At 47.5% G+C, this 25,522-nt stretch overlaps 2 protein-coding genes across 3 annotated transcripts in view; one reads left to right on the forward strand and one right to left on the reverse strand.

Annotated features, from left to right (window-relative positions):
- Positions 1–227: 227 nt before the first annotated feature.
- On the reverse strand, positions 228–3,166 carry DRC12 (dynein regulatory complex subunit 12 homolog). Its single transcript, XM_074848899.1, has 8 exons — positions 3,094–3,166; positions 2,864–3,036; positions 2,534–2,749; positions 2,399–2,417; positions 1,641–1,760; positions 922–1,014; positions 433–563; positions 228–356 (listed from the first exon to the last, which is right to left on the reverse strand). The coding sequence occupies exons 1-8, from the start codon at positions 3,164–3,166 to the stop codon at positions 228–230; spliced, it is 954 nt and encodes a 317-aa protein (XP_074705000.1).
- Positions 3,167–7,428: 4,262 nt separating this feature from the next.
- CBL (Cbl proto-oncogene) overlaps positions 7,429–25,522 on the forward strand; it is a 44,306-nt gene continuing 26,212 nt past the window's right edge. Inside the window, exons 1-2 of one of the 2 annotated variants that reach the window (XM_074849069.1) lie at positions 7,429–7,642; positions 15,102–15,349. In XM_074849069.1, coding sequence (XP_074705170.1) covers positions 7,496–7,642; positions 15,102–15,349 — 395 coding nt within the window. In that variant the 5' untranslated portion in view covers positions 7,429–7,495. Of the gene's footprint in view, positions 7,643–15,101; positions 15,350–22,532; positions 24,571–25,522 lie in introns of those variants that run through there. The other variant, XM_074849070.1, reaches the window with a different exon arrangement.

Below are 25,522 nucleotides of genomic sequence, written 5' to 3' on the forward strand. Positions count from 1 at the left end.
TTAGATGAGATGCTGGGGGATATGGTGTAGGGAGAACTTTGTAGAGTCGGGCTGAGGGTTGGACTCGATGATCCAAAGGGTCTTTTCCAACCTGAATGATTCTGTGATCTTCTCTTACCTAGTCTGGAGCAGCTGGGGTGCTGGGCAGAGGATGCGGGGAGCTCTCCAAGTGTGCTGATAGGGAGGTAGGGGCTGAGAGCCTGTCCTGCCCTGGGAGCCTCAGGGCACTATATCTCCAGGGGGTTGAGGCCAAACTCCCGTAGGCGCTCCTTGTGCTTCATGGCAATAGTTGTTCCTAGCTCTTCCCAGTGCTGGCTCGCCTCTGCCATCTTGGCCAGTACAAGGTCCAGGCTACCCTGGTGGGAAAGAGGACAGTGAGGAGGAAGAACTGCCCTGCCACGAGGAGCCACCCACAGCCACGTCCCCACTCACATGGAGGATCTTCTCACACTCCCTCTCCATGGCATCGAGCCTGCCCTGCAGCTGGGTGATGGTCCTGTCCCTCTCTGCTAGTGCCCGGGTGGCAGTCTCCTGGGTCTGCTGGCTCTCCTGGAGCCTGGCAGCTGTGGGATGCAGGGACAGAGGAAGGGAACACAGCACGTGGGCACAGGAGCCTGGCACTGTGTGACCAGTGCAGGGGAGGGTGTGGTCAGTGTGTGGCACAGCGCCTGCCCGATCCCCTCACCCCCGGGGTGGCATAGGGCTCTGGGACAGGGGTGGAATCACAGCATCCCCTTTGCAGTCAGTATCTCTCAAGGTCAGGGATGCACTAGGAATGGGGTCAGGCTTTGCCTTCAGCTGCTGACAGCACAGGGTGAAGGACTCCCATCTCCCCTCGCTCCTCCCAAGAGCACTTTGCTGCCCTGGAGCGAACCCCATCCCCACCCACCAGCAAGGGGCAGGCGTGCCGAGGGGCTGTACCGAGCTGCTCCTGCAGGCTCTTTACCTTCGCCTCCAAGCGCTGGCTGTGGGCTGCTGTCTGCTTCTGCAGCTCCTGGTATTGCCGGGTCATTTCTGGGAGCCAGGGAGGGGAGAAGGGGACAAACGTGGTGACTATAGGAGGGACGAGCAGGAGGTCCCTGTGCTCAGATCCCAGCACCTGTGACCAGGCAGGGGCTCCAGCAAGGCCTGACCTGAGGGCTCCCCTTGCAGGGTGATATGTCAGAAGCAGCCACGCATGCACCCTCTCCCTGCTTGGCAGAGCTGTGACAACACTGGCGGGGGCAGGAGGGAACCCTGGAGGGAAAGTTTTATCTCTCTGTTGAGCGTGGGAGAGCAAAACTGAGCACGGAGTTTTGCATGTGGCAAAGACCGCAAACCTCTGGCTGAGGTTTTACCTCTGCAAAAATCAGCCCCTTCTTGAGCGCTAACAGAAATGGCGAAGCAATGAGTTTTGCAGACAGGGAAGTCTCTGCCTCTGTGGTCTCCCTTGCCTGTGCTGAGTACAGGCATCTGGGGTGCAACGAGTCCACGTCCAGAGTCTTTGCGTGCTGACAGCATGGGAGGGAGCAGGGTGGTTTGGTGCTGAGCGCTCAAAGCCAAAGGGAGAGGTGAGGTAAGCTTGGCTTGCTTCCCCCAGCAGCACCAAGGTGTGGGGTCCCTGCATCTACCCCACTGCCCCCTCCCACCTCTGCCCTCACCTTCACGAATGTCTCGCTTGTCTTCCTGGGCCTGCTCCAGCACCTTTTCCAGGTCCCACAGCCTCTGCTTGAGCCCTTCATTGTCAGCTTTTGCCTGCCAGATCACGTCCCTCCAGGGAACTGCGAGTCAGAGATGCACAGGACTGCCATGGGGACAACACGCTTCCTCACAGGTGACCCACACCACAACCCTGGCCTAAGCACAGGCAAAGGGCACCATCCAAACCATACTGGATGGTCATTCCATGCCCGGTACCTCCTTGGTACCTTGGTCCAGCAGTGACTTATTCCTAGCCTTTCTCTGCTCGCAAAGCCAAGGGGATGTGATCACCTTCTGAGCCCCTGCCTGGCCCCAAGCCCTGCCTGAACCAGGGTGAATCTCATAGCAAGAAACTTCCCCTTTGTTTCAGCCCAGGGTTGTGCTCGGGAAGCATTTCCAGGGGGGTGCCCCACCACAGCATCCCTACCACTTCCCATCTGCTTTCATCATTGTTCCTCTCTTTCTCTGGCCTCTCCAAGCACTGATGTGCTGCATGCCAGGGACTCTTGGGACAGCACAGGCAGTCCCTGGGGCTGGAGCCCACATGCAAGGGAGGCCGTATGCCCTCCTCTGACATGACTTGCCACTGGGAAGGGCTAATCCCTCGGAAGTGCATGCAGGGCAGCAGTCATCCCTCGCTTGCCCCAGCCCCTGGCTTCTCCCAACCTTACCCAGGTGCTCTTTCGGCATGTCAACATCCAGTGCTGCTTTCCCGTACTTGTGCTCAGCTTGGCTTTCTGCAGCCAGAGGGGGGGAAGGAAGGGACAGTCAAGAGCAGGTCTTTAAAAGGGGCTTAGACCAAGGGAGGCCTGCCTTGGGATGTTTGCCCCAGGAAATCTTGGCTGAGACCTACCTCCGGCTCAAACACCAGCACCAGGGCAGTATTTGTGCAGGCACCTGTCAGACACAGGGTGTAGCAGGTTTTACTTGAAGCAGCTGCCCTGGAGAGATGTGTGCTCATTTGGGACTGAGGGCTGGGATTTTGCAGTGAAGACGGGGCCATAGACACGGTGCATAGAGCCTTGGGGACTCCTTCCGAAACCCCGCCCCAGCCTGGTGCATGCTTGCACTTTCAGAGGCATGTAGGAGAGGCTGGGGCCTGGCAGAGCCACTCTCTTTGACCTCCCCCCCCTGGATCCTGCTGGGTTGGAGGGTGCAGGGTGCTTTGGGCAGGGCCCTGGACCCCCCTGTCTCCTGTATCCATCAGGCCTAACTGTGCTGCTGCCCTGGTGTAGGGTGAGCAGGGCTGGGGGAGACGCGAAAGCAGCAGCCAGACGGGCCCACAGGGCCCCAGAACAATCCTTCGCCCTGGTGCTCCCAGCTCCCGCTTCCGCAGCCCCCACGATGCTGCCCTCGCTGGGGCAGGAGAGGCACATTCCTGCTGGCTGTAGGGAGACAAGACCCTAGACTTACCTGATATATTTCTCTTCTGCTGCTGCTGCTGCTTCACTCCTTTTTTCCCTTTCCCTTTGTTCTTCAGAGGCATCCTCCTGCAAAGTGATACCAGTGCTCCCTCTCAGCAACAGGTGATCATGCGCTGGATTTTTTGGGGAGAAAGCGGAGGCATTGCGCCTTCCTAGCACATGGAAGAAAAGACCTCTCCTTCCCTAGGAAGCAAGACCCAGTGTCATGGAGCTGCCATGTCTCTGCCAGGATGGCTGTCCTGCCAGCACCTGTCCTGGCTGCTAGCATAGACCTCAGTTGCTCAAGATGCCTTCAAGATAATCCCTGCTATTGTAGCAACTATCTGCAACGCAGGCAGGTTGTGATCTGGCCCAAAACCCACCTCCACCTTGCAGCAGGTGAGCATCTCATTCCCGTGACAGAGGCGTGGATCGAACGTGCCCTGTGCCCAGCGCAGCGCTGGATTGGTCCAAAGCTGGCCCCGCTCCCCAGCACTGAACTGGTCATGTTTGGCTGCAGGACTGTAGGACATGGCTCCGATTAGGTGGGCTGAACCCTGTCCCACTCATGTCCCGGAGTGGCAGTCCCAGAGCAGCCCCAGCATGGATCCAGCTGAGCTGTGGGGAAATGGGGACCTGGTGGGGAGGGCAACTCTCCCAGGTCACAGCTTGAAATGAGCCCCGCGTCTTCCTCCCTTCCTGCCCTGGCTCTCCTCTCTGGCACACCCTCCTGCTCAGCGCTGCCAGTTTTGCCCTGGGGACTGCAGCCGTCTTTGGATCTTCTTTATAAAACAGGAGAGGAAGGAAGGGAGAGGATTTTAAACTGCTGCTTCTGCTCAGGATGCAATTAACCCCAAATACCTGGGAGCGAGCAGGTGTTTCCTGGGTGCCTGCAGTTCTTCAGCTGGATGCAGACCTTGCTGCGTGGCCAGGGCAGCAGGAGCCAGGCGGGCAGCGGGAGCAGGGAGCTGGTATGTGGGGAGGCTGCGGGGCCATCCGCTGCCAGGGCAGCCCGGGGACGCGCAGCAGGGACACGCGGTGCTGCCGGAGGAGCTGGCACGGCGGCAGACTGGGTGTGGAGAGCCAGGGCAGCTGGGCTGGGGCCAAGGACAACAGTGGGGGCCATTCCCCTATGCAGACGTGCAGTCAGAGAAGCTGGCGTGCACCTGGTGCACACCCATGCACGCACAACCGAAACCACCGCCCAGCCACGCAGAGCTGAGCAATCGGAGGGGTGTCCGTGCGTCTGCAGGCCTGGCAGCGGGCTGGCAGGCAGTGGGGGGCACACGCCGATGTCCAGCCTTGGGTGGCACGACCAGCAAGGGACCGAGACGCTGCTCTCAACCACAACCACACGAGATGCACAGCGGAGGCCAGAGGCGCCCAGGCACCTGGAGGCACTCTTGGCTGCCAGCCGCCAGGCTGGGGGAAGCTATTTCAAAACAACCAGCGTGACGTGGCTTTCTGGCACAGTGGTGGTGAGTGACCACTGTGCTGAGCATGGATGCTAGACTCCTCTTTCCTGCAGGGAGGGAACAGTCCCAAGCGAAAGCGACCTTTGCTTAAAGTCTCACACGTAAATACAGCCGCGACTTGGAGTGAATCATGCCCAGAGAAGCAGATAGTTAGGAATACAATTGCTCAAGCGTGTTCCCTGATCTCTTTGGATTGGGGCCATGGTGATTTTTGTATTTGGCTTCACAAAGTTGGTATAACCCTCCCCAGCCCTCTCCCCAGGTAGTTGTGGTATCCTGGAGCTGGCCAGGGCACCCTCCGGTGGTCAATCCGGCTTGACTATTAGCCAGAATCCATTAGCATCTAATGGGAAAAGCCTCAGGAACACAGCCTCAATAAATGTTGACATATTTGAGGTCAATATAATCCTTAGGAAAATTTGCCCAGGTAATTAAAGCCAGACAAGGAGCTGCCTGTCCCAGAAATATTTACCAAGCTTTACCAAAGGCAGTAAAATCAAGACAGAGAGTTTTACAACCAACCTATGCAGTGCTCCCTTGCTATATCTAGTGCTGCATGCTGCCTCCTCCTGTCCTGCCCATCTGATGCCTCATCAAGCCATGTGCCACGCAGGAACTCATCATGAGCCGTCAGCCAACAGCCAGGCCTGGTCCTGGGCAGTGACTTGTGGAAGAAAGCAGCGCTGGAGCTGGGGTGGTGTGGGGCAGCACAGCGCTTTGCCGTGACACCAGCAGGCTGATGTACGATGTGCGTGTGCAGCCGGGGCGGGGATGGGAGGGACGGCATGCACAGCCTCCCTGTTAGCAGCACCGCAGCCTGAGCGCGGAGCCCTGCGGCCGTGCCCTGGGCTGGCAGAGGCTGCGTAGCAGCAGCAGAGCAGGGCATGTCCCTCCTGTGGCAGGTGGTGTACCAGGGCAGTGGCTTTTCCGTGCTGCTGTGGCTTTGCACGTCTGGCACCTCAGAGGTCCTGGCTCCCATGCAAGAGTGGGTGCGTGAGTGTCGCAGGGGAAACAAAGGGGTGAGCTCTGTCGTGGGGTTCCTCTCCTGTGTGAACCCCAGAGGCTGAGGCTGTGCTGTCCAACCTCTAGGCCTGAGCCCAGTCTGGGCACTCACACTCCCCGAAGTGAGGCTGGCCAAACTGCAGCATTTGTGGTTTTGTTTTGCGTACTTTCCTCCTTGAAGCCTGTGTCGTGAGACTGATGCTGTGCTGTACCAGCCTCAGCTGTTTTTTTGCAAAGGAAGTGTTTTTCTGCCTGGGAAAGGAGACTGAAAAGAGGATCTGAAGGCAGCAAAGAAACAGAACTGAACTTACTTTCAAGCCTATGTCGTAATTTCTGAAGGTTTGGCGTTCTCAGTTCTACCAAAAGATTGACCTACTCTCTGGTCTCCTTTTCTCTCCCAGTTCTGTCTGCTCTTACCCCCCCGGGTGTCCGTGCTCCTTCCCCTGGGGACCTGTTGGAGCCGGGCTGAGGTAACGGGGACAGCAGCCCCCGCAGCGCAGGGCAGCGGTGCCATGAGAGAGGGCCGTGCCCCTGCAGCAGGGCCAGTGCCGGGGTGCTGCGGCACCCTCCGTCCTGCCCCCTGCATCCTTCACCCTCCATCCCACACCCTGCATCCTTCACCCTCCATCCCACACCCTGCCTCCTTCACCCTCCATCCCACACCCTGCATCCTGCACCCTCCATCCTGCCCCCTCCATCCCGCACCCTGCACCCTGCATCCTTCACCCTCCATCCCACACCCTGCATCCTTCACCCTCCAACCCACACCCTGCATCCTGCACCCTCCATCCTGCCCCCTCCATCCCGCACCCTGCATCCTGTATCCTTCACCCTCCATCCCACACCCTGCATCCTTCACCCTTCATCCTGCCCCCCGCATCCTGCCCCCCGCATCCTGTCCCCTGCATCCCGCACCCTGCACCCTCCATCCCACACCCTCCATCCCACACCCTGCCCCCTGCATCCCGCACCCTGCATCCCGCGCAGCACCCTCGGGGGTGCGGTCGCGCTCTCGCCGGGGCTGGCTCGGGGCCGGTTTCCCCGCGGCGCTGGCTGCAGCCCTGGGGCCGAGGCCTCACGCTCGGGGTGCCCGGGCCGGGCTCAGCCCGCCGAGCAGGCCGAAGGCCGGCTGCTGTTTCCCACGGCCGGGGCGAGTGACGCCCCCTCAGGCCGAGGACGTTTCGGGTGGGGGCAGAGGCCGCCGCGCAGGGGCGCCGCGCGGTACCCGGAGCCGCTTCCCCGTTTTGGGGCTGGACACCGGCCGTTCGCAGAAAAGGGAACCCGGCTGCTGGAAAGGGGAAACGATCCTGTTTTGCAAGCGCCGAAACCGGCGCAGCCTGCCGCGCAGCGCGCCCGGGGAAGGAACCGCCGCCGGCCGCGGGTCCGTCCCGCCGCGCTCCGCGCCCCGGGGGCGGCGGGACAGGGACAGCGCGGCCCGGGCGCGGCCCTGCCGTTCCCATGGCGACCCCGCCCCGCCCCGGCCCTCCCGCCCGCACCAAACATGGCCGCCGCGCCGCCCTCGCCCGCCGCCGTGCGCCTGCCCCACGGCAGCGGGGCGGGGCCTGGCGGACGGGCCGCCGCTCACCCCTCTCCGCCCCGCCCCCCCTCCCCTCCCGGCCAATCGGTGTCGGCTCCTCCTCGGCGCAGGGGGCGGTCCCGGGCGCGCGGGGGGGGCGGCCAGCCAATCAGTGCGCGGCGTGGCCGGGGCGGAGGGCGGAGCGGCGCTAGAGCCGGGCGCCCCCGCCGCCGCCGCCACCGCCCGCGGCTCCCGCTGCCGCCGCCTGCCCGGCCCGGCCCTGCCCGGCCCGGCCCGCGGGAGCGCCCCCCACGCTCGGCTGCCCTGCAGGGCCGCGGCCCGGTGCCGGACGGGGGGCGACGGGCCGGGCGCGGGTGTGGGCTCGCTCGCGGCCGCCCCCCCGCCCCCGCGCCGCCCTCATGTCGGCGCCGCTGAAGAAGGGCCCCGGGGGGCTGATCGGGCTCATGAAGGACGCCTTTCAGCCGCACCACCACCACCTGGGCCCGCACCAGCCCGGCGCCGTGGACAAGAAGATGGTGGAGAAGTGCTGGAAGCTCATGGACAAGGTGGGCCCGGCGGGGGCGTCGGGCCGCCCTGGGCAGGCGGAGAGGGCTGTGGGGCGGCACTGGAGGGTCGGGCTGGGGCGGAAGCGGGCGCTGGGTGTCGAGGCTGGGGCAAAGGGCTTCAGGCTGGGGCTGGGCTGGGCTGAAGCACTTGGGGAGGCTGGGTGGGGGTTGGGGTAGGGCATATAGGGCTGGGCTGAAGGGTTTGGGGCGCTGGGGGGGCTCTGGGGGCAGAGGGGGCGCTGGGGGGTCGGGTAAGCCAGGAGCTGCAGGGTTTGGCTGAGGGAGAGGGAGCTGTATGGCTCGGGGTGGGGCTGGGGTGAAACGTTTGGGAGGGGGTCGAGGGTTGTGTGGGTGCAGGATAGGGTGCAGCGCTTTGGGGGGGGAGGATGTGGGAGCTGGTGGGGAGATGTGCGGCGGAGGAGAGGCCGGAGGCAGGATGGGAGTGGGATGTGAAGATTTGAAGGTGTGGAGGGAGAGCAGCAGCTCTGCAAGGGATGAGCTGCGTGCAGGGCTCTGTGTGGAGAAAGAGGGGAAGGTTTGGGGCGGAGGATGCAGATCTGCTCAAGAGGATCTGGGATTTGTGCCGTCGTATTTTTGTAGATGCTGGGGGGAGGGGAGCACTGCTGGTGCTGGTGGGGGGCGAGGCTGGGTAAGGGTAGGGCTTGGTGGGGAGCTGCAGGTGCATCCCGGTGGTGTCAGCAGTAAGTCTTATCTGTGTATAACTGCACGAGGGAGGAATCTAGGGATTGCTTGTCAGAAGGTAAGCCTCGCCCTGTGATAGGGCCTGGTGTGTAGGTACTGGATGGTGAGGCTGAGCTTCTGCTTTGTGGCAGTCCAGATTATTCTTTTTTTGAAGGAATAGGGGCATGTTAACCGAGCTCAGTACAAAGCCTTTTCTTTAAAACCGGGAGCCTGGTAGAAAGCCTGAAAGTCTGAATAAAACCCTCTGCAATAAATGTAGTTTGTAGTTACACAAAAATAGAGAGTATGAAATCTAATGTGAAACACCAGAAACCTGTGGTGTGGGAGCTGGAAAGGCCGTCTTACAGTTCCATGCCTTTATGTGGGGCACTGCACTGTGGGGTCATTAAGGCTCTCCCCTCCTCCACCCTTTAAAATGCCAGGAAATGGCTATTGCTGGGGACAGGACACCAGACCTTTTGGCCTGGTGGTGTGATGGGGTATGGCAATTGGTTTACTAGCCTGGCTAAGGTGTGTTAGTAAATCCATTGTTTTAAGAAATCCTGGTGAGTTGTTAGTGAATGCTAGTGTTATTTATAGAATGTCCCCGTAAGTGAGCATAGATATCCACAAGTGGGCCTAAAATAAACCTTCTGACATTTTTCTTGGGATTTTGATTGATCCTGCGATGTTATTACCGTTCAGCCCTGAGAATCGAGGCTAGGCTTGACATGTTGGAGTCTAAAATGTGAAGTGCATTTAGTAATGCTGGGTTCAGGGCCCTAAAAGTAGTGCAGAGTAAGGGCATCGCTGAAGTTGCCTGCAGTCCTTGGGGAACGTCACCTTGCCACCTTCCTCCCCTCTGGGAGCAGAGCAAGCAGGGCTGATGGGCATACCTCATCCAATTGCCCTGCAGGCTTATGCATTTCAACTTTTCTTTCTCTTTTCCCTGCATTGTTTATGCATGCAGTGTCTGAAACTCCTGCAGTAAATGCTAAAGCAGGCAGAGTAGATGACTGTTTTAAAGACATACTAAATTATGTTCATGCCAAGAAATCACTTTGTGTTGGCTGGCTCAACAAAAGACGTGGTTTATAGCTGTGCCTTGCTGTGCTTGTGATGAGCTTTGATCACCTTCTACAGAGAGAGATTGGGATAAAGAAAAAAGTCTTTTGAAAAGTGCCAGTGGCTTTCTTACAAACATTGAGGGCAAGTGTAAGTGCTAGTGTGGGAAAGATAGTTTGAGCATGGAAACGTGATCCTCTTAGAAATAAGTTTAACTTGCAGATACAGCTTGTAAGAATGCACGTCTTCATTCTTGTGCATGGGCTCTAGAAGTGAATGTCAGCCTGCGTTTGACCTCATAACCTGGCCTGCTCAAAGGAAGAGGTTGGCCTGAAAGAAAAGTCTTTGATTACCTTGACATTTAGAATTGCAGTGGGATGTTTTGGGGTGGAGGGGGGATACTTTCACACCTTCAGATCTGCATAGCCAGTCTTTGGCCATATACCCTCTCCGCTGTGATATCACCGACAGAAAAGCCGAGGCTACTGTTACAGTAACCTCTTTTAAATGTGCATTGACTTCACAGTTTTGCTTGTAGGCAGCATCCGAAAGCTCTTAGGTGTAGGCTTAATTTTTAAAGTCTTAGAGTTAGTTCTTCAGTTTGATTTGTACAGGAGGAAAGATTTGGCTGTGAAAAGCCTTTCAGACTTCAGTTAGACTTTAGTTGTACTTATGTACGCTTATGAGAACACATCTGAATTAAAAGTCTTTTTAGTAGTGTAGCAAATTGCCAGGCAAACACAATGCTTGTGAAAGTAGTGGTGAGAAGGGCTATATGAATGGAAGGTGTTGAACATGTTTTCTGGGCCAAGTAAATGAAATTACAGGTGCAGATTTAAAAAAAAATAGTTGCGTGCGTGTTTAATAGATGATGCGTTTGCCTCTCAGAAACGTGTGCTGTATCTGTGTGCGTACAGTACATTTGCGACCCGATTCGTTACTCTGCATAATTAGCTGGTGTTGTCAAAGCGTTCGTGCGTCCCTGTTTTCGGATGTGACTGATGAATTTCCTATGCAAGTTGATTCTTGTCCAAATATTTTCCCCATAATGTTCTCCATAAGCTGCCTGACGTATTCCTGTCTTTCAGATCCTTTCACTTGAAGTTCTAATTTTTGTCAGCACTAACTGTTCCTCCGGCAGTTGCATGTGGTCACTTATAGCATGGACATAAAATAGCCCTTTCCATCGCTGTGCAGCAGGATGTTCACCTTCAGCTGACTTGGGTGACGTTTACGCATTTATCTGTGGAATAGAGGTTGAATATGTCTTTGGAAGCTGAATGTGCAACTGTTAAGACATCTTGTGAGCCTGCAAGCCTGCAGTGACAAACAGCATAGTAAGCAACGTAGCAATTTCCTTACGGTGTCTTGAACCTAGTAAAGTGTATTAGATTGGTTCACGTGGGAGGAACTGCTGTTAATTTGTTTTTATCATGCTTGCTCATCTTATCACTAGTGGTCTTCAGCAAATAAAGCAATACTTAGTATAAGAAAGCGTATGTTGGGTTATTGGCTCGTGAAAACAATTCGTATTTTTTTACGCAAAAGGATGAGATTACGAATCAGCTCTTGCGAATGTAGTCTGGGCAGCAGATAATGCAGACCACTTGAGTTCATTGCTGTGGGTGGTATTTGAAGAATAGGTGGTGTAGTCATGAACTGCTCAGAATGAGGTGTAAGAGATGTAGCAGAAGAATGGTAGAGTACATTTAGTAGGATGTGGAGGAGGAAGAGAGCTTTGAGATGAAGCTTCTTCAAACAGCGTGCTGATGCCATTCAGTTTTTAAAACTGATATAGAGGAATGCCACTGTAGGTCACCTTTATTGTAGGTAGAAGAGAGGCCAAATACAAATTCAGCAGGAGATAAGAGAAGTTTGAGTAGGTTTTCTTTTGCTGTTAGCTTAAGATGATATGAGATGTGATTTCAATACAGAAGTTAGCTATTTAGCTCTGAAAGGGAGGAAAGAGCTTTGGAGGGGTCTGAGCTGGAAGGGAAAAACTGTTACCTGGCACAGTAGCGCCTGGGGGCTTGTCAGGCCTGGAACTCTGTGACACTGCTGCCGACTGAGGCAAGCAGGTGAGTAGTGTCTGTGCTGGGGACTTTCTGCCAGAACAAGAAACGGGGTGCTGTATCAATGGGTGCAGCAAACAGGCTGGTGCTAGAGTTTTTGTGGGGAGGGCTGGAGATGAGCAAAGTGGGAAAGTAATGAATCGGGAGGATGGGACGGGCAGACAGGAGCAGAGAGGGGGATTAAGGGTGTGTTGGAGGACACTACCTGCTAGTGTGGCAGCTGGTGAGTCTGTCTTGAGTGGCCACGATTCATAGTGGTTTGTGTCCTCTGTTACGCAGCACTCTGCCCTTCCTAACAAATGCTGTGTCTTGTTAAGTGAGCGCCTTTGCGTAGGTATCTCATTTTTCCTGAATGCTTCTTCCTTGCTTCTACTAACATGTACTTAATTTAACTATGCAACCTGCTGGCGATATTTAAAAAAACTCATGGTTCTTGTTGTGTTGCTCAGGTTATCTATACATTGTGCCTGTGACAGTGCTCTGTGTATAGTGTTACTGCTTTCCTGCGCTAGTTACCCAGTTCCTTTATTTGTGCAAGTCTAATGAAGCAGTGCTGAAGAGAAATACTGTAAATCCAGAGATCAGTCAAGGCAAGCTGCAAAATCTTGAGGGAAAAGACTCAGTTCCAGGCCTAGAAAATCTATATGAGATTTTTTTTCTTTGACTGGATAGATAAGAGTCTTTTTTCAAAACTGAGGAGGGAGACTGATTTTTTTAATTATTTTTTTCTCTCTTGAGTTTGAAAAATGTAAATTGATGGAAGTCAATTTTTAGGTTCGTCACAGACCAGTCTCTTAGAATCTTCATGCTAAACTTGAAATGCTTTACTGGTGTTTCTGAAGCCGCAAAAATGTCTCTGTAAAAGGCTCGTTCTGAGAGAACAAAGCATAAGCCAGACAAACTTATATGAGTTTGAATGGTAGTTTAAAAATATGAATTTTTTGTGTTTGTTGCTATCACACCTGATTGAAATTATTTGCTGCTTTTTGCTCCGTTTCCTTCCACGTTGCTGGTCCCAGTGGAAGGCAGGGTAGCTGGCTGAGGGGCGGCTGTTCCCAGGGCTGGGAACATTCCTTTTGATGTTGTCATGATGCTGCAAGTGCACACGTAGAGAAACAAGCAAAATGCAACTGTTTTTGTTGCTGCTGTGTTATAAAACGACCGAGTTTGCTCAAGAGGCAATGGTTCCTAGTTATGTAGCATTTGTTTAAATGCTTATCTTGGCTAATTTTGGTCTACTTGGTAAATAAAGAAGCTCATTTGATAATAAAATCACAGCAGTTTTGGCCCTTCTGTTAACTATTTGAGGTATCTTTGCAAGTCACTTCTTGGGAAATGTTTTATAGAGGCTATGAGAATGGGTGGTTTGCAGAACTTGCTTCTGCTGTGAGGAAATCTTAAACCCACTGTGTAATAAACAATTTCTGTTGAAGAAAAGATACTGCTATCCATAACACAATTCAGCTGTGTCCGAGAAGCATGTTTAGAACCTCTTCATGCCCTGTAGTGAAACTAGTTTTATTCAGGGGGCAAATGTGTTGACTCAATTTGTTGATATGGTTCACTGTACAATGTTCACAGGCTCCAAGGAAGCAGCAGTTGAGGCATCAGCATCAGTTGGATAAATCAGTTGTCTGACCATCCATCTCCTCATCTAGACCTCCTAATCCTTGGCAGCCTCTTCAAAATGGAGGGAAAACTTTGGTGGTTTTTTTTCCCATGTATTCCTACAGAGGCTTTTTTTAGGCATGTAATTCTTTTAATGGCTGTCAGATTCTTCTGTGAGCAGTGATACACTGGATGCCTTTCTCTTCACTGAAATTGAGTCTTCTCAGTCAGCTCTTACTAGAGGCACTAGTGTAAGTCAGATATAATTGGAGGTGTCACTTCACTTGACAAGGTTGCTTTTTGCATATACCCTGAATGGCAAAGTTAAATACTAAAGCACTGCTTCAGAATAAATTACTTCATTTACCATCAACTTTTAAGTGTTTAAGGGAAGCAGGTGTTGTGTCGATTCCTCTTGAAGGTTTCACAAGATTTTATGGAAATGATGTACTGCAAAAGGATGTTAAATTTTCCTTTATCTTTTGCTATCCACTTCCCTTAAGCTTTCTGTTCTGCAGCACTACATTGTTTAGTACCTGTAATACCCTTGTACCCAGGGTATTAAGCGGTCAGATAAACATTCACGGTAGTGAAGAACTTTAGGAGTTTGGTACTGGCCTTCCTCTCAAGTTTGATGTAAATTGCAGAAGACAGAAGCTGTTAGCCAGCAAGACAGCAGTAAGACTACACCAGCTGCTGGTTCTTAGCTTTTAAACTTCATCTGAAACTGGCATCACTATAGAGTTTCAGCTCTCTTTATAACTGATTGGGCACTGCCATTTTTTCGAATTGCCACTTTGCCGTTAACTCTCCCCATCATTCTCTCAGTCTAGATAACGGAAAATTTTGGGTACGGTGGATGGTGAAGTGGCTTCCTTTATCCTCCCCTGTCACATAGACTTATTATCGTGAGCTTTTGGCATGTAAGCTCTATGTTCCTCTATGTTAAAGACCTATATTAAGTTCAGCTTGCATCCTGGTTTGTTTGTGTACAGGTATAATAGTTGTATTGCTTGTGAATTCTGAATGGGCATATTCTACTTGTGCCTTAACTACATGATGCAAAAGTACCTAAAATTATTTTATCGATGATCCAATAAATTCACTGTAGATGGCAAAAATTTGGGTTGATAGGGTCAAGCTCTTAACTTTGAGAATATGTGACCTCGCTGCTAAAAATACAAATAAGATCACATGTGGCTTGGAAGATTCTTCTTGTGAAGAATCTAGTTTTGCTATGAGATTCATCTAAGAGAAGTTAGAAGCAAAGTTGATGCATAACTGGGGACACAAGTTCTTGTGAACTAAACTTTTATCCAGACTTCTCCTACTGTATCTATTATGCTACAGCTTATTTCTCGTTCTTGCATGGAAAAATTCCTTTTCTTTCTTTCTTTCTTGATGGTCGTCATTATCCATAAAAGCTGTTGTTCCTCTTACTTGCTGTATGTATTCAAGGAGGAAGAAAAGGAGATTCTTCCACCACTGTTGCCTTCAGAAAACTTTCAGCCTGGGAACACTTACTGGTATCAGTCATATCTGTAACAGTGGCACTTCCTCTGTGGGCATATTTGTCGTCCCAAATATATGGGTCAGTGTGAAAAGTCACATTTGCAGCCAAAATCAGGGCAGCTAGATGGGTAAAGGTCTGCCTGTGGGCATGTTCAGAGTCTGAAACGTGTCAGGAGGTACTAGACACACGTGGTTAAGTTACATCCTTGGCATTTACAAACTCCGTATTGAATTTTCTTGAACTTTGTTTTTGAAAATGCGCTTGGGGTGAAACGCAGCCTCATGAAATATAATCGTATTTATGTTGGGAGTTTTGTCAGTCCACGTGCAGTTTGGTCCATAAACTCAATTCTTTTACGGTGGCTGGGCTCCCTATCTGGACTTGAGTAACAAATGCGGTTTGTTGAGAGCGACCGTTTCGTTGTATTGTGTTTGTAAGTAACACTGAGCTGTGTTTAAGTTACTGGTCACAAGTTGGTATTTTTAAGTTTTCAAAATGGTATTTTCTTCATTAACCATAGGTGGTGCGTTTGTGTCAGAACCCAAAACTGGCATTGAAGAACAGCCCACCCTATATCCTAGATCTGCTACCCGATACCTACCAGCACCTACGGACCATCCTATCGCGCTATGAGGGGAAGATGGAGACCCTAGGAGAAAACGAGTATTTCCGCGTGTTCATGGAGAACTTGATGAAGAAAACGAAGCAGACCATCAGCCTTTTCAAGGAAGGGAAAGAGCGGATGTATGAGGAGAACTCTCAGCCTAGGTAACGGGGAGAAATGTTTTCAAATATTTATGATATAATTTTGCTTTAGTGAAGGAGAGCTTGAACAAATGTCTGCTGGTTGATATGTTGTCTGTACATGGAAACAGACTTTGAAGAGATTTAAAAGTTCTAAGTGTAGAGTTTCAAGTAAACTATACTTGGATACATTGAAATCTAAGAGCAGAGTAAGCGTTCAGAGCCTACAGAGCCTTAGTTGTTGTATAGTTCAGGTATGCTAGGTTAATATAAACAATAAAGTCTGCTATGAAAAGATTTTGCAGTCCTTTGCATTCTCACATAGAAAATGCCTTGTGAGAGAGGATGGTAAGGTTCAGAATGACTTTTCTCGCAATTTTGGGAAACAATAGAGTATTTTGTTACATAGCAAAACAGACTAAAACTTGTTGTAATTGGTCCTTAGGCTTTACAGAACTCTTCCTTTCTCTGGAAACAAACTGCTCAGTATTTCTGGTGGTGGTGGGGAAGTAACCTCATTTTGTGGAAATAAAACATCTTACTAAAACCCCATAACTTTCATACATTGGAAACTTCATATTTAAGGTAGATCAGGGTGCCACACTTGTGAACTCTTCTTTTGTTCTGTTCAGAAGGCATAGCTGAGATCGAGGGACATCTTCAAGGTGAACAGTAATTCCTAATGTCTGTTAGCAGCAGCTCTAACAGAGATAGACAAAGCATACATTTGTAACCTTAAACTCATTTCAGGATTTTGGAGTAGGTGCTGAATTTAAAAAAGAAAAAAAAAAAGAAAAAAAAAAAAGGAAGAAATCAGTGGAAAAAAGTGATAACCACTCAGTGGCTGAACATAATTGCTATGGGGAGAATATGTGGTTAACACCCCCGGCAACTACTTGCCTGAATTACTCGGGGAGGGGTGTGGGTGTGTGGAGAAGTGCTGGCACATGTTTCTGGTATTACATTGAACTCTGAGACATGTTCTGTAGTATTCAACTTCAACAGAAGACTATGATAGTGGCTCCAGAAGGCGTTTTTAATGCTGTTTTATTTTTCACCAACAGTGTTGAAGAATGAATTAAGAAATGGAAGTTTCTTTCTGGATCGTTGTTTAGCGTTGTTTCTTTGTGAGATGATAAGACTTGCTCTTAGAGTCTGAGACAGGATTTGGGGAGTGTAAATATGACATCTTCATGTGGTACGCTTGCTGCTTTTAAATGTTTGGTTATCTGTATGAGGCCTTCAGGAATTGGGTTCGATGTAATGTGCGAGCTCAAAAGATAGATGTGATATTATATCTGCATCCCCCGACCTTGAGAGAATGTGGTTATTATAGGCAGAATTGACTCGTTGCAGGTGAGAAGTGGGGTTTGGGAGATGCTGCTAGCTGGAATTTTCCGAAACTGTTAGAGACAATAATGGATGTGACAAGTAAGGGGAGAAAAAGAGTTCATTAGCCTGATATGTTTTGAGGATGACGTGATACTTAATAGAAAATTGCTCTTTTTTAGTCTTCAGTCAGATCAAAATGACCAAAAGCATGTTTTGCTGTGAATAAATTGATTAAAATCTCTTGAGTTTTCTGCTGGAACTGGTCATTTTCTTGTATCACCCTTGGAGATATTAACCACATGGATTATCATTCAAGACTGAGTGATTTTTACAGTGCAGCGGGTTGCTCTTAAAATATCTTGAAAATAATTTTGTGTGTTGCTCCCATATAATAGAGTTGATGTTATTTTCTAGAACACTTACTGTTGCCACCAGAAATAGGCTTAAAAGGGTATATGAAACCCTTTAGAGTTTCTGTGGTATTTTTCTGGTTAACTGTGCGTGTATTGTCATCTGTCCATGATAAATATGGAACATCTGATGAGTAAATGATAGCTATGTCAATCAAAAGTCCAACAAGGGACCTCCAGTCCCATGTTTTTTCAGAGAAGCAAAGAGAAATAATTCCAGAAAGTTAATCATCCTAGTCAGTTTGTAGTCAAACTAATTGACAAAAGGGGGTGAGGGAAATCCATGTTGTTAGATGTGAACTTCAGAAACAGGATTCCAGTAGAGGCTTGCTTTCTCGCAGCGGTGATGGGAGTCTTTGGGGAATTGCTAATTGTACCATTTATGAATAAACAGCTTACCAGGGAAGCAGCTGTGGTGAGACTTGTAAATATAAGCATAAAAGCAGAGTCACATCCCGGCTAGTCTCGTTACATCTTCCATTGCGTTTCAGTCGGCCCAGGAAGCAGCAGTTACTGTTGTATCATAAAGGGGAAATATCAGACACTCTTTTCCTGGTGCTGGTAATGAGCATGGTGACTTTCTCAGTTCTCTGATTTGGCATAGAAAAGAAAGAGGTTAGAGTACTCGGTGTGTATGATTTGTGTATCAGTTCAAGAGAGATCTGCACAAAGAATGACACTTTTAGTGCAGCTAATGCTGAACTAATGCTGTTAAATGCTGCACTTCCAGCGTCAGACTTTGTGGTTGTGTGAGCTTTTGGGACCTGATCACTTCAAGTGCTCTTTGTTTCATCTGGAATTTAGTTAAATGAGTTTTTGCTAGAAATGTACCTTTTGATTTAAAATGTATATAGTAATTCAAGGTGAATAAACCTAAGAAATTTTCCCACCTTTTTAGGAGTTGAAGAAAAAGATGAATTTTTTCTTTTGTAAGAATTAATGAATTCAAATATTTGAAGTGTGGGAGAAGCTTTCTGGGAGATTGTCAGCAGCGTGTGAAGCAAACAAATATAACCTGAATCTGGTACTCACTGGAAATATGCTCATGGCAGTGTGTGTATGTGTATGTATATATAAAAAAATCTGGTTTGCTCTTGATCTCATGCAAGTTTGTGGCTAATGTTAGTCTGCAGTGTTTTGGAAACATGCCTTTAAAAATCTAATCTGGTGTACTGAATAATCCTTTTGTCTTGACTTTTTCTGCCTTTTTTTTTTCCTGTTGTCCTTGAAGCTTCCTTCTTCCTGTCTTCCAGATTTAGCATTCATTTTGTTTCCTGTTCTGTATGCTCTTGTTTTCCTCCCCCAAATGTCTCTTGATGTAGAGCAAATACACTATTTTGACATTTGCATAACTAGCGTGAAAGCTCTGCAGGTGTTTGCTACTAGCAAACAGACCAGGAATTAGAAATGACTGAAGTCGCTCTTAGATTGTAGAATCAGAATTGTCTTGATCACTTGAGCATCAACCTTCTATTTTTATTATTTCTAAATTCCTCTTTGTGTATTTCCTCTCAAACTTTTTAGAGATTCTCCAGTGTGTTCATCCAAGGTGGACTGAGGCAGAATCGGAGCACAGCTGCGGAGAGCGCCGTGTCTTGTAGCTGCTTGTGCTGCTTTGAGAGTTCGTAATAGCCACAAATGTGTGTCATCTAGAGTGGTTTGGTACAGTGTTGTGTGTATGTTTAGAGTAGACTGTGTGGGAGTATAATATGGATGCTATTTGGTGTTTGCTGTAAGGCAGGCAGTTTAAAATCCAGTAGTACAAAACAAGATTGCAGTTGCTTATTGAACATTTAAAGGCGTGTTTGTGAAGAGAGCACACGCCTTGATGTATTCTCTGACTTTCAAGCTACCGTAGAGGAGCAGAGGTGCTGTGAACAGTGTTAGAAAAGAGTGTGCAAACACTCGCAGTGCTTACGGATGTGGGTGAGTGTTTGTTCCTTCAGTTTTAAACTAGTTGCAGTCACAGAGCTGTTAAGCGAACGCAGCTCTCCTGTGTCATACCTTAACCGTCAGCCTGCTGAAAGCATCCTCCTGTTGTGGCGAACACCACAGTTCGTGTGACGTCCAACGCCGTGAACACCCAATGGCTTCCTTTCTTAGGACTCTAACGGCTGGTTTGTCTCTGAAACGCTGTGGTTTTGGTAGTCATTCAGATGAAATTGTTACTCTTGCATAAAATCATACTGCGATTTTTGCGAAGAGAACTCATTAGGAGAGCTTTAAAGATGCTGTTTAAATTCTGCTTTAGTTCACTTCCATATCTGTTTAAAAATTAATGCTGTTGAGGGTGCTTTTAAAGTATGCACTTCCTGACTAATCAGTACATGCAGTAACTTCTAGTTACTGTTTAAAGACTGAGTTTCAGCAAGTAGATGAAATTCAACTTGGTGACTTCTGAGTAGGTGTGGGGGTTTTTTTAGTGGAGATAATGTATTATTCCTCTGAGTTTTGACAGTTTAGGAGCTTATTTAGGTTGTCCTTGCTAATAGGTAGGTTTGTCTCTAAAACATGTATTTTGTGATGTGGTAAAATAAAATGGTAACATCTGCAGGCTTTGATATTGGAATCAAATATTATTTCAAGAGTTAATCACTGGATATTTTGTCATATGCTTGCAGCAAGGTAAAGGTAAGTCATTCAATAATTGGTTGGCTGTGCTGCAGTAATTAGCAGGTGTTCTTGAGGCTATACACATTTCCAAAGCTGTTGGTTCCTGTTCTTTATAAATCCACTGTGCTTTCTAATGCAAAAGGCGTTTTAAGACTTGTCACTTGAAGTTTTAAAAACAGAACAAAAAACCACCGGGAGGTGAACTTTGTAGCCTATATAGCTGAAACAGTGCAATAAAAGAAGTGCTGTGGAGGGTATTTAGCAGGTCTATATGCAAAGGAGAGAGGCACACCTGTTTAGCACCGAGTAGCTTGCTGTGCTGCCTACAGTGGTAAATATGTGACTTCTCTGAACCTGTAAATATTGTGAATTTCTTGAGTTTACTTTTTAACCAGTGATAACAAAAGCTGGTTAAACATACATATTTTTTCCTGCGATGTGATGGTTCCATTGATTGATAGTGCCATTAATGATGATGCCATAACTGCTCTGAACATGCTGAACTTGCCTAAGCTCTTGATTTCACTTTAATTTAGAGGCTCAGTGGTTAGGTAGGAATAGTTTTTGTTTCTACTGCAGAAAGCTTTTACTTCTCCAGACCTCTTACTTGCATGGAGGAGCTGTCATTCATCAGCTTTCCCCACTACATAACTAACTTATTGCAGCAGCTTTTTTGCAGTTGTCTAAATAGATCAGACGTACCATGGCAGGACAGAAGAATAGCTTGCTGATCAGTAGACAGGCATAGGAATTGTCTGTTAGTTGGGAAAGTCTGAATTAGGCTGAGAAGTTCATTTTTCACCAGTGAATCAAATTTACTGATTATGTTAACAGTCTGTTATGAGGGAAAACTCAGAAAATTTATTCGCTAAATAAAACCAGACCACTGCAAATGTTTCCACACTAGATTGCAGTTATGTAAGCTGGAGGGTGGGGGTTAGGTGAAAGGCTGAGGAGAAGTAATTACTCAGGATGTGGACTGGATGTTTGAGAAACAGCACAAGTTAATTTACTTGTTCAGCTTGCATACTTTGGAAAACAAAATGTTAACAAACTGGATTAACAAATTAACGTATCTGTAGAGGAGAAAATGGGGTTAGGCAGAGAATATCATAAACCCTCTCCATATAACGTGGAATTGCAAGAAAAGGTTTGGGAAGCTAGTGCATATTGAACTGTCGTGTTTCTGACAATAGCTTTATGGGATGCTGGCTCAGCAGGATTTCATATTTTTCTCTAGCTCCAAAGTGAAGACTTACTAATTTACACAGGAAAAAGCTACCAATATTTAATGTCTACTGGAAATGACCATGTATATCTCTAAAGGGGAAGGAAACTCATGAAGAATGACTTGGGGAAAAAAAAAAAAAGTCGGATTTTATAGAGGAAAAAGTTGGAAAACACTTGTGCGAAGCCATGAACCAGAAAAGCTCTCTGGGGATGGGGGGTGTGTGTGTGTGTGTGTTAGTGCTCTAATCTCATATTTTAGAATGCTTGCACACAGTCCTGTCCAGTGAAAAAGAGATAGTATAAAATGCGGAACTTAAATGGTGCATGGTGTGTGTGAGTCCTCTTTCTGTCACTTCCTTCTAATACAGCTAAGACTTTTTTTTTTTAACAAAACCCACTAGTGTGAAGTCTACATCTGCATTTAAATTAGAGCATCTTAAAGAAAAGAACAGGCTCCAAAGCTGCCCACAAGAAAGGTTTCCTTGCCAGGCTCCAGCATATGAACACTAACTAACTGCTTATTACCCAAGAAGAAATTCATTATCATTTAAATGTTGTTGGAGAGAGGAATGTGAATTATTTCTTTTTAATTTGGCTTTAAATTGCTAGTTTAGGTGAGAGTTGTGGAACTTAAGTGACACTTAGCATAATTGGCGTAAGCTTGCATTTATTTTAGTTTTCTTTCCGGCAAAAATGTGACCACTGTCTTGAAAATCAATTTATGGACAAATGTAAGATTTCAGATTATTGCATAATAAGGACGTAAGATTTTTATTAATCTTTGCTCTCAGAGCCTGTAAAATTGTAGAGTTTTATGGGAGACTAACTCTGTGAACTTGATGTTGTGGATGGAAGTGCAAGTGTGTTATTTAGTTTGTGATTATCATCATTTGAAATGTGGATAGATTTCTCAATGCTGGCAAAAATGTGTTAGTGCTACTTGACAACCCCTTTGTGTTTCTTGGGTGCTTGGCTTGTGTATTCAGGGCTGAGATACCATGTTTCAGATTTCTGTTGATTTGAAGTAGTCTGCAGTCATGGCCCTCTTAGCCAGAAAATAGGTTGTGTTTTGGTGCGTGAAAGCTCTTCTGAACTATAAGATAGTGTCAAAAAAACCGTGTACCTTGCTTAGAAGGTACTGAATAAATTAGGCCAGCTGCTGCCCAGCAATGCCTTTGGTGGTGTTCTTTGTGAACTTGCTGGCTTTGCCCTGTTTCCATCTCCGGAAGGTGGATCAGATGGCACTCAGTTATGTGCCACCCACGGCTGGCTCAGGTAATGTGACTCGCTGGCTGCCACCCACTTGTAGAAAGGGCTGTAACATTACTATAGAGGATAAATTGGTCATGGTAAGTGAGAATGGTGTGAGGGGAAAAATGGAGATCTGCTGTCAGACTACTCAGCAGGCCAGCTATGGGCAAGTACTGCCATTTGCTGCAATCTAGAGTCTGAAGCTTGAAAAACAAACGTATGCCAGGGTTGTAGGTTATACTGGAGTAAGTACGTTGCAAAGTATCTTGGGTTTAGTATTTTGACAGGATGCGAGTTGGGAATGAAGCAATGGAGCTTACAGACCCTTCTGCCAAGGAATCCCTCGGTGGCGTCGTGATACTCAGGACAGTTTTGAAGGTGGCTGAAGATCAAGTGTGAGATACAAAGTCTTCCTTGATTTGGAAAGACGGCTTTTGTGCTTTGTTTTACCCTTTAAATGTAGCAAGTAGCCCCTGAAATATAAATTTTGACTCCAGTGCAGAGAGCCCAAATACAAGTATAACAAGTAGTGTTGCTCTGAGCAGCAAGTTTTGCTGTGTAGTTCCTTGAATCTGGTAAAATAATTAATCTGTTACCTAGGTGAGAGGTTATCCTTTATCTTGGCAGTCCTCTGAGTAGATGTTGAGCTCTTTAAAAACCATTAATTATATCCAATGAATTTGCTCTTTAAAGTGCTATCTATAATATTTAAATCCAGAAAAATAAGTGGATTTTTAGCTTCTTAACATTGAAAGAAATCTAGCTTGCTAAAAATACAACACTAGCATTTGTGCCTAGAATAGTAAGTCCAGATCCTTTAAAGGTCAGTAGGTTGGTGCTTCTGGTCAGCACACTGGACTGTTGGCCTTTCTGCTTCAGGTCAGTTGCCTCCATTTGCATAACAATATGAGTATGCCAAAGTTTTCTGGTCATTTGTGGCCCACAATATATTTTGTGTGACACTTTAAACTGCCATGCTCTACTCACCGAACTCAAGGTATTTAAGCGTATCTAAGTTGAAAAGTGCCAGGATTCAGAAGGCTGTAAGGAAACATGTGTGTTTTGTGTAATATTTCTGTCCTGTAATATGAAAGTACTGATAAAGGAATTAGCCTATAGAATTTCTTGCTTCTTTAAAGCTACAACTGGTACAATTTAAAAAAAATTAGAACAGAGAGAAATATTGCGTGCAGAGAATGCCTTTCACTAGTTAACTATTGCATTTTTGGCTGTAGACATAATTAGTAAAAAAGGGGGAGGGAGTAGAGGGGAAGCTTCACAGCAGTCGCAACGGTTGTACACAGATTTGTTGCAGATATTAAACAGAGTAAGAGTCTAATGTAGTGGTTGCAGTCATTTCTGGTTTGGCTTTGTGGGGGCCAGCTCAGGTGCAATGCCTTACGAATTTGGCAGTTCAGCTTCCAGATGCAGTTGGAGGTGTGTTCTGGGCATGAGCTGACAGCCTCAGCCAGGCACGCTGGCACCCGTGGCATCCACTGATGCAGTGAGAAGCAGTAAGTAGTGCTACCCTGCACTGGGGTTATTCAAGCCTGCTGTTGAGAGTATGTGATGGAACTGGGATTAGACCTAGAATGGACACAAATACCTAGTCCTGTGGTTTATGTGTTCCCATTCCCATTTTGCTCTTTTAGTAAGTGAAGTTTTGAAGTTGCAGGACTAACCAGCTGGTTTTATAGCTCTGCAAAGAATGAAACAGTGAAACCTGTAGTTCTTTAAATGGAAAAGTGTGTTTGGAGCCAAACCTTGTATTAACAAGAGGTGATAAACCTGTTTATTTCCTTTTTTCCAAAGGGTACCAGGATGAGCTTGTCTACAAAACCAGTATAGCATTAGCTGATGCTGTAAAATTCTATAGTACAAGCAAAACTACATATAGTACAATATGTACAGCAATCAATTGCTCATTCTAAAATGTCTGGTTTGCTGTGAGTCTGCTAGATTAGTTGTCCTGTGGAAATACTGTAAATGTGACAGAGCAGTGGCCCAGCATAACTTTGTAAGGTGATTGAGCCACTAATAGTTAAATGGAATTTCATTCACTTCCTGTGTTGCAAGTTTTGTTGAAAGTAGTTCCGCTGTTTCTATTTTTAAAAGTGATTACTGTGTGTAGAGGACTCTGAAGCTGTCTCAGAGTTATAAAAGACATCTTGGGATCACCTCAAGCATTTCCACTTACTCCTTATATGCGTAGGCTGGAGTTTTATGTTAACATGAAGAGCGTGCAGAAAACTTCTTGCTGGTGTGGTAGTAGGATACAGTTGTTCTTTCTGGAACCAGGAGCAGGCACCTATGCTGAAATTGGGTTGAACTGCTCCTGTCTGGTGCATAGTTTGTAACATCTGAAAAATATGTCATGTGATAACCTCTCACCATTGTGGTTTCTGAAAGGTACGTTTTAGATGTTGGAGACTCCTTAAAAGAGCTTGTTAAAAGAGGCGGTTGTTGGGTTTTTTTAGCTGTTAAATCTATATACCGAATTGTAAGATGTAAAAAAGGAGAAGGAAAAAAAAATAAATTTGGCTGTTTGCAGAGCCCAAGAACTGTGGTTTTGGGGTGTTTCTTTTTTTCTTAAGTACAGGAGCTTGCATTTACCTGTAGTGGATGCTAACCCTGTCACCTAAACATGATCTGGTGGTAAGTGTGTAATTCCAAAGTAACCCCAGAAGCGAGAGGGGAGGAAACTTGTATTTCCTTAGTTATGGTTTCTTGCAGTAGTACTTAGTAAGTGGATACTATTCTGCAATAATGAGCACGTGATAAGGAATTAGAAATTCCCTAGTTGTAATTCTAATTTCCAGCACTTGCTCTTTCTGCCCTTCAGCTGTCTCACCTGTAAAATGAGGTAAAAAAACTTTTTTTTTTTTTCCCCCCTCAGGAAATTTAATATGATCTCATATTCAGAAGAGTATAAAAATCTGGAAGGAAGTCTTATCCATCAGTAGGGTTGTTGAGGTGTGACTTACAGAAAAGCAAGCATTAATTGCTCAACTAGTGAAATAATTATACTGTGCTTGCAGCTCTGCATATCAAACTTACATGGAGAGTCATTGGAGACGTGAAACTGCGATACCACAGAAACTGTTTTGGACTGTGAGTTGTTTAAAAAAAAAATACAAGTTTTCAGCAGTAGTACTGAATAATAGTACAGTGATTTAGAGTGTGTTTTCCCTCAGTTTAACTGAGCCATGGTCTCGTTTCCAAGCCATCAATTTGTAATTCTTTCACTAAATAAACGCACAGTTTCTGAAGAAAGGAAGTGTGGTGCATCTGAGTTGTCCTGGGTGAACGCGTTAGTTGTGCAATTCTGTGAGGACAGAAGCAATTAGAAACCACGTCATCT

This window comes from Strix aluco, chromosome 23 (assembly GCF_031877795.1).
Source record: "Strix aluco isolate bStrAlu1 chromosome 23, bStrAlu1.hap1, whole genome shotgun sequence".
Classification (NCBI taxonomy): Eukaryota; Metazoa; Chordata; class Aves; order Strigiformes; family Strigidae; genus Strix; species Strix aluco.

Bases quoted from the DNA above. Each gene is read 5' to 3' on its own strand.
- DRC12 (XM_074848899.1), bottom strand. From the start codon at position 3,166: ATGCCTCTGAAGAACAAAGGGAAAGGGAAAAAAGGAGTGAAGCAGCAG. The intron at 2,750-2,863 runs GTCCAGGGCCCT...TGCCTCTGAAAG, and splicing joins TGGATACAGGAGACAGGGGG to TGCAAGCATGCACCAGGCTG. The intron at 1,015-1,640 runs GTGAGGGCAGAG...CCTGGCTCCCAG, and splicing joins CAAGCGAGACATTCGTGAAG to AAATGACCCGGCAATACCAG.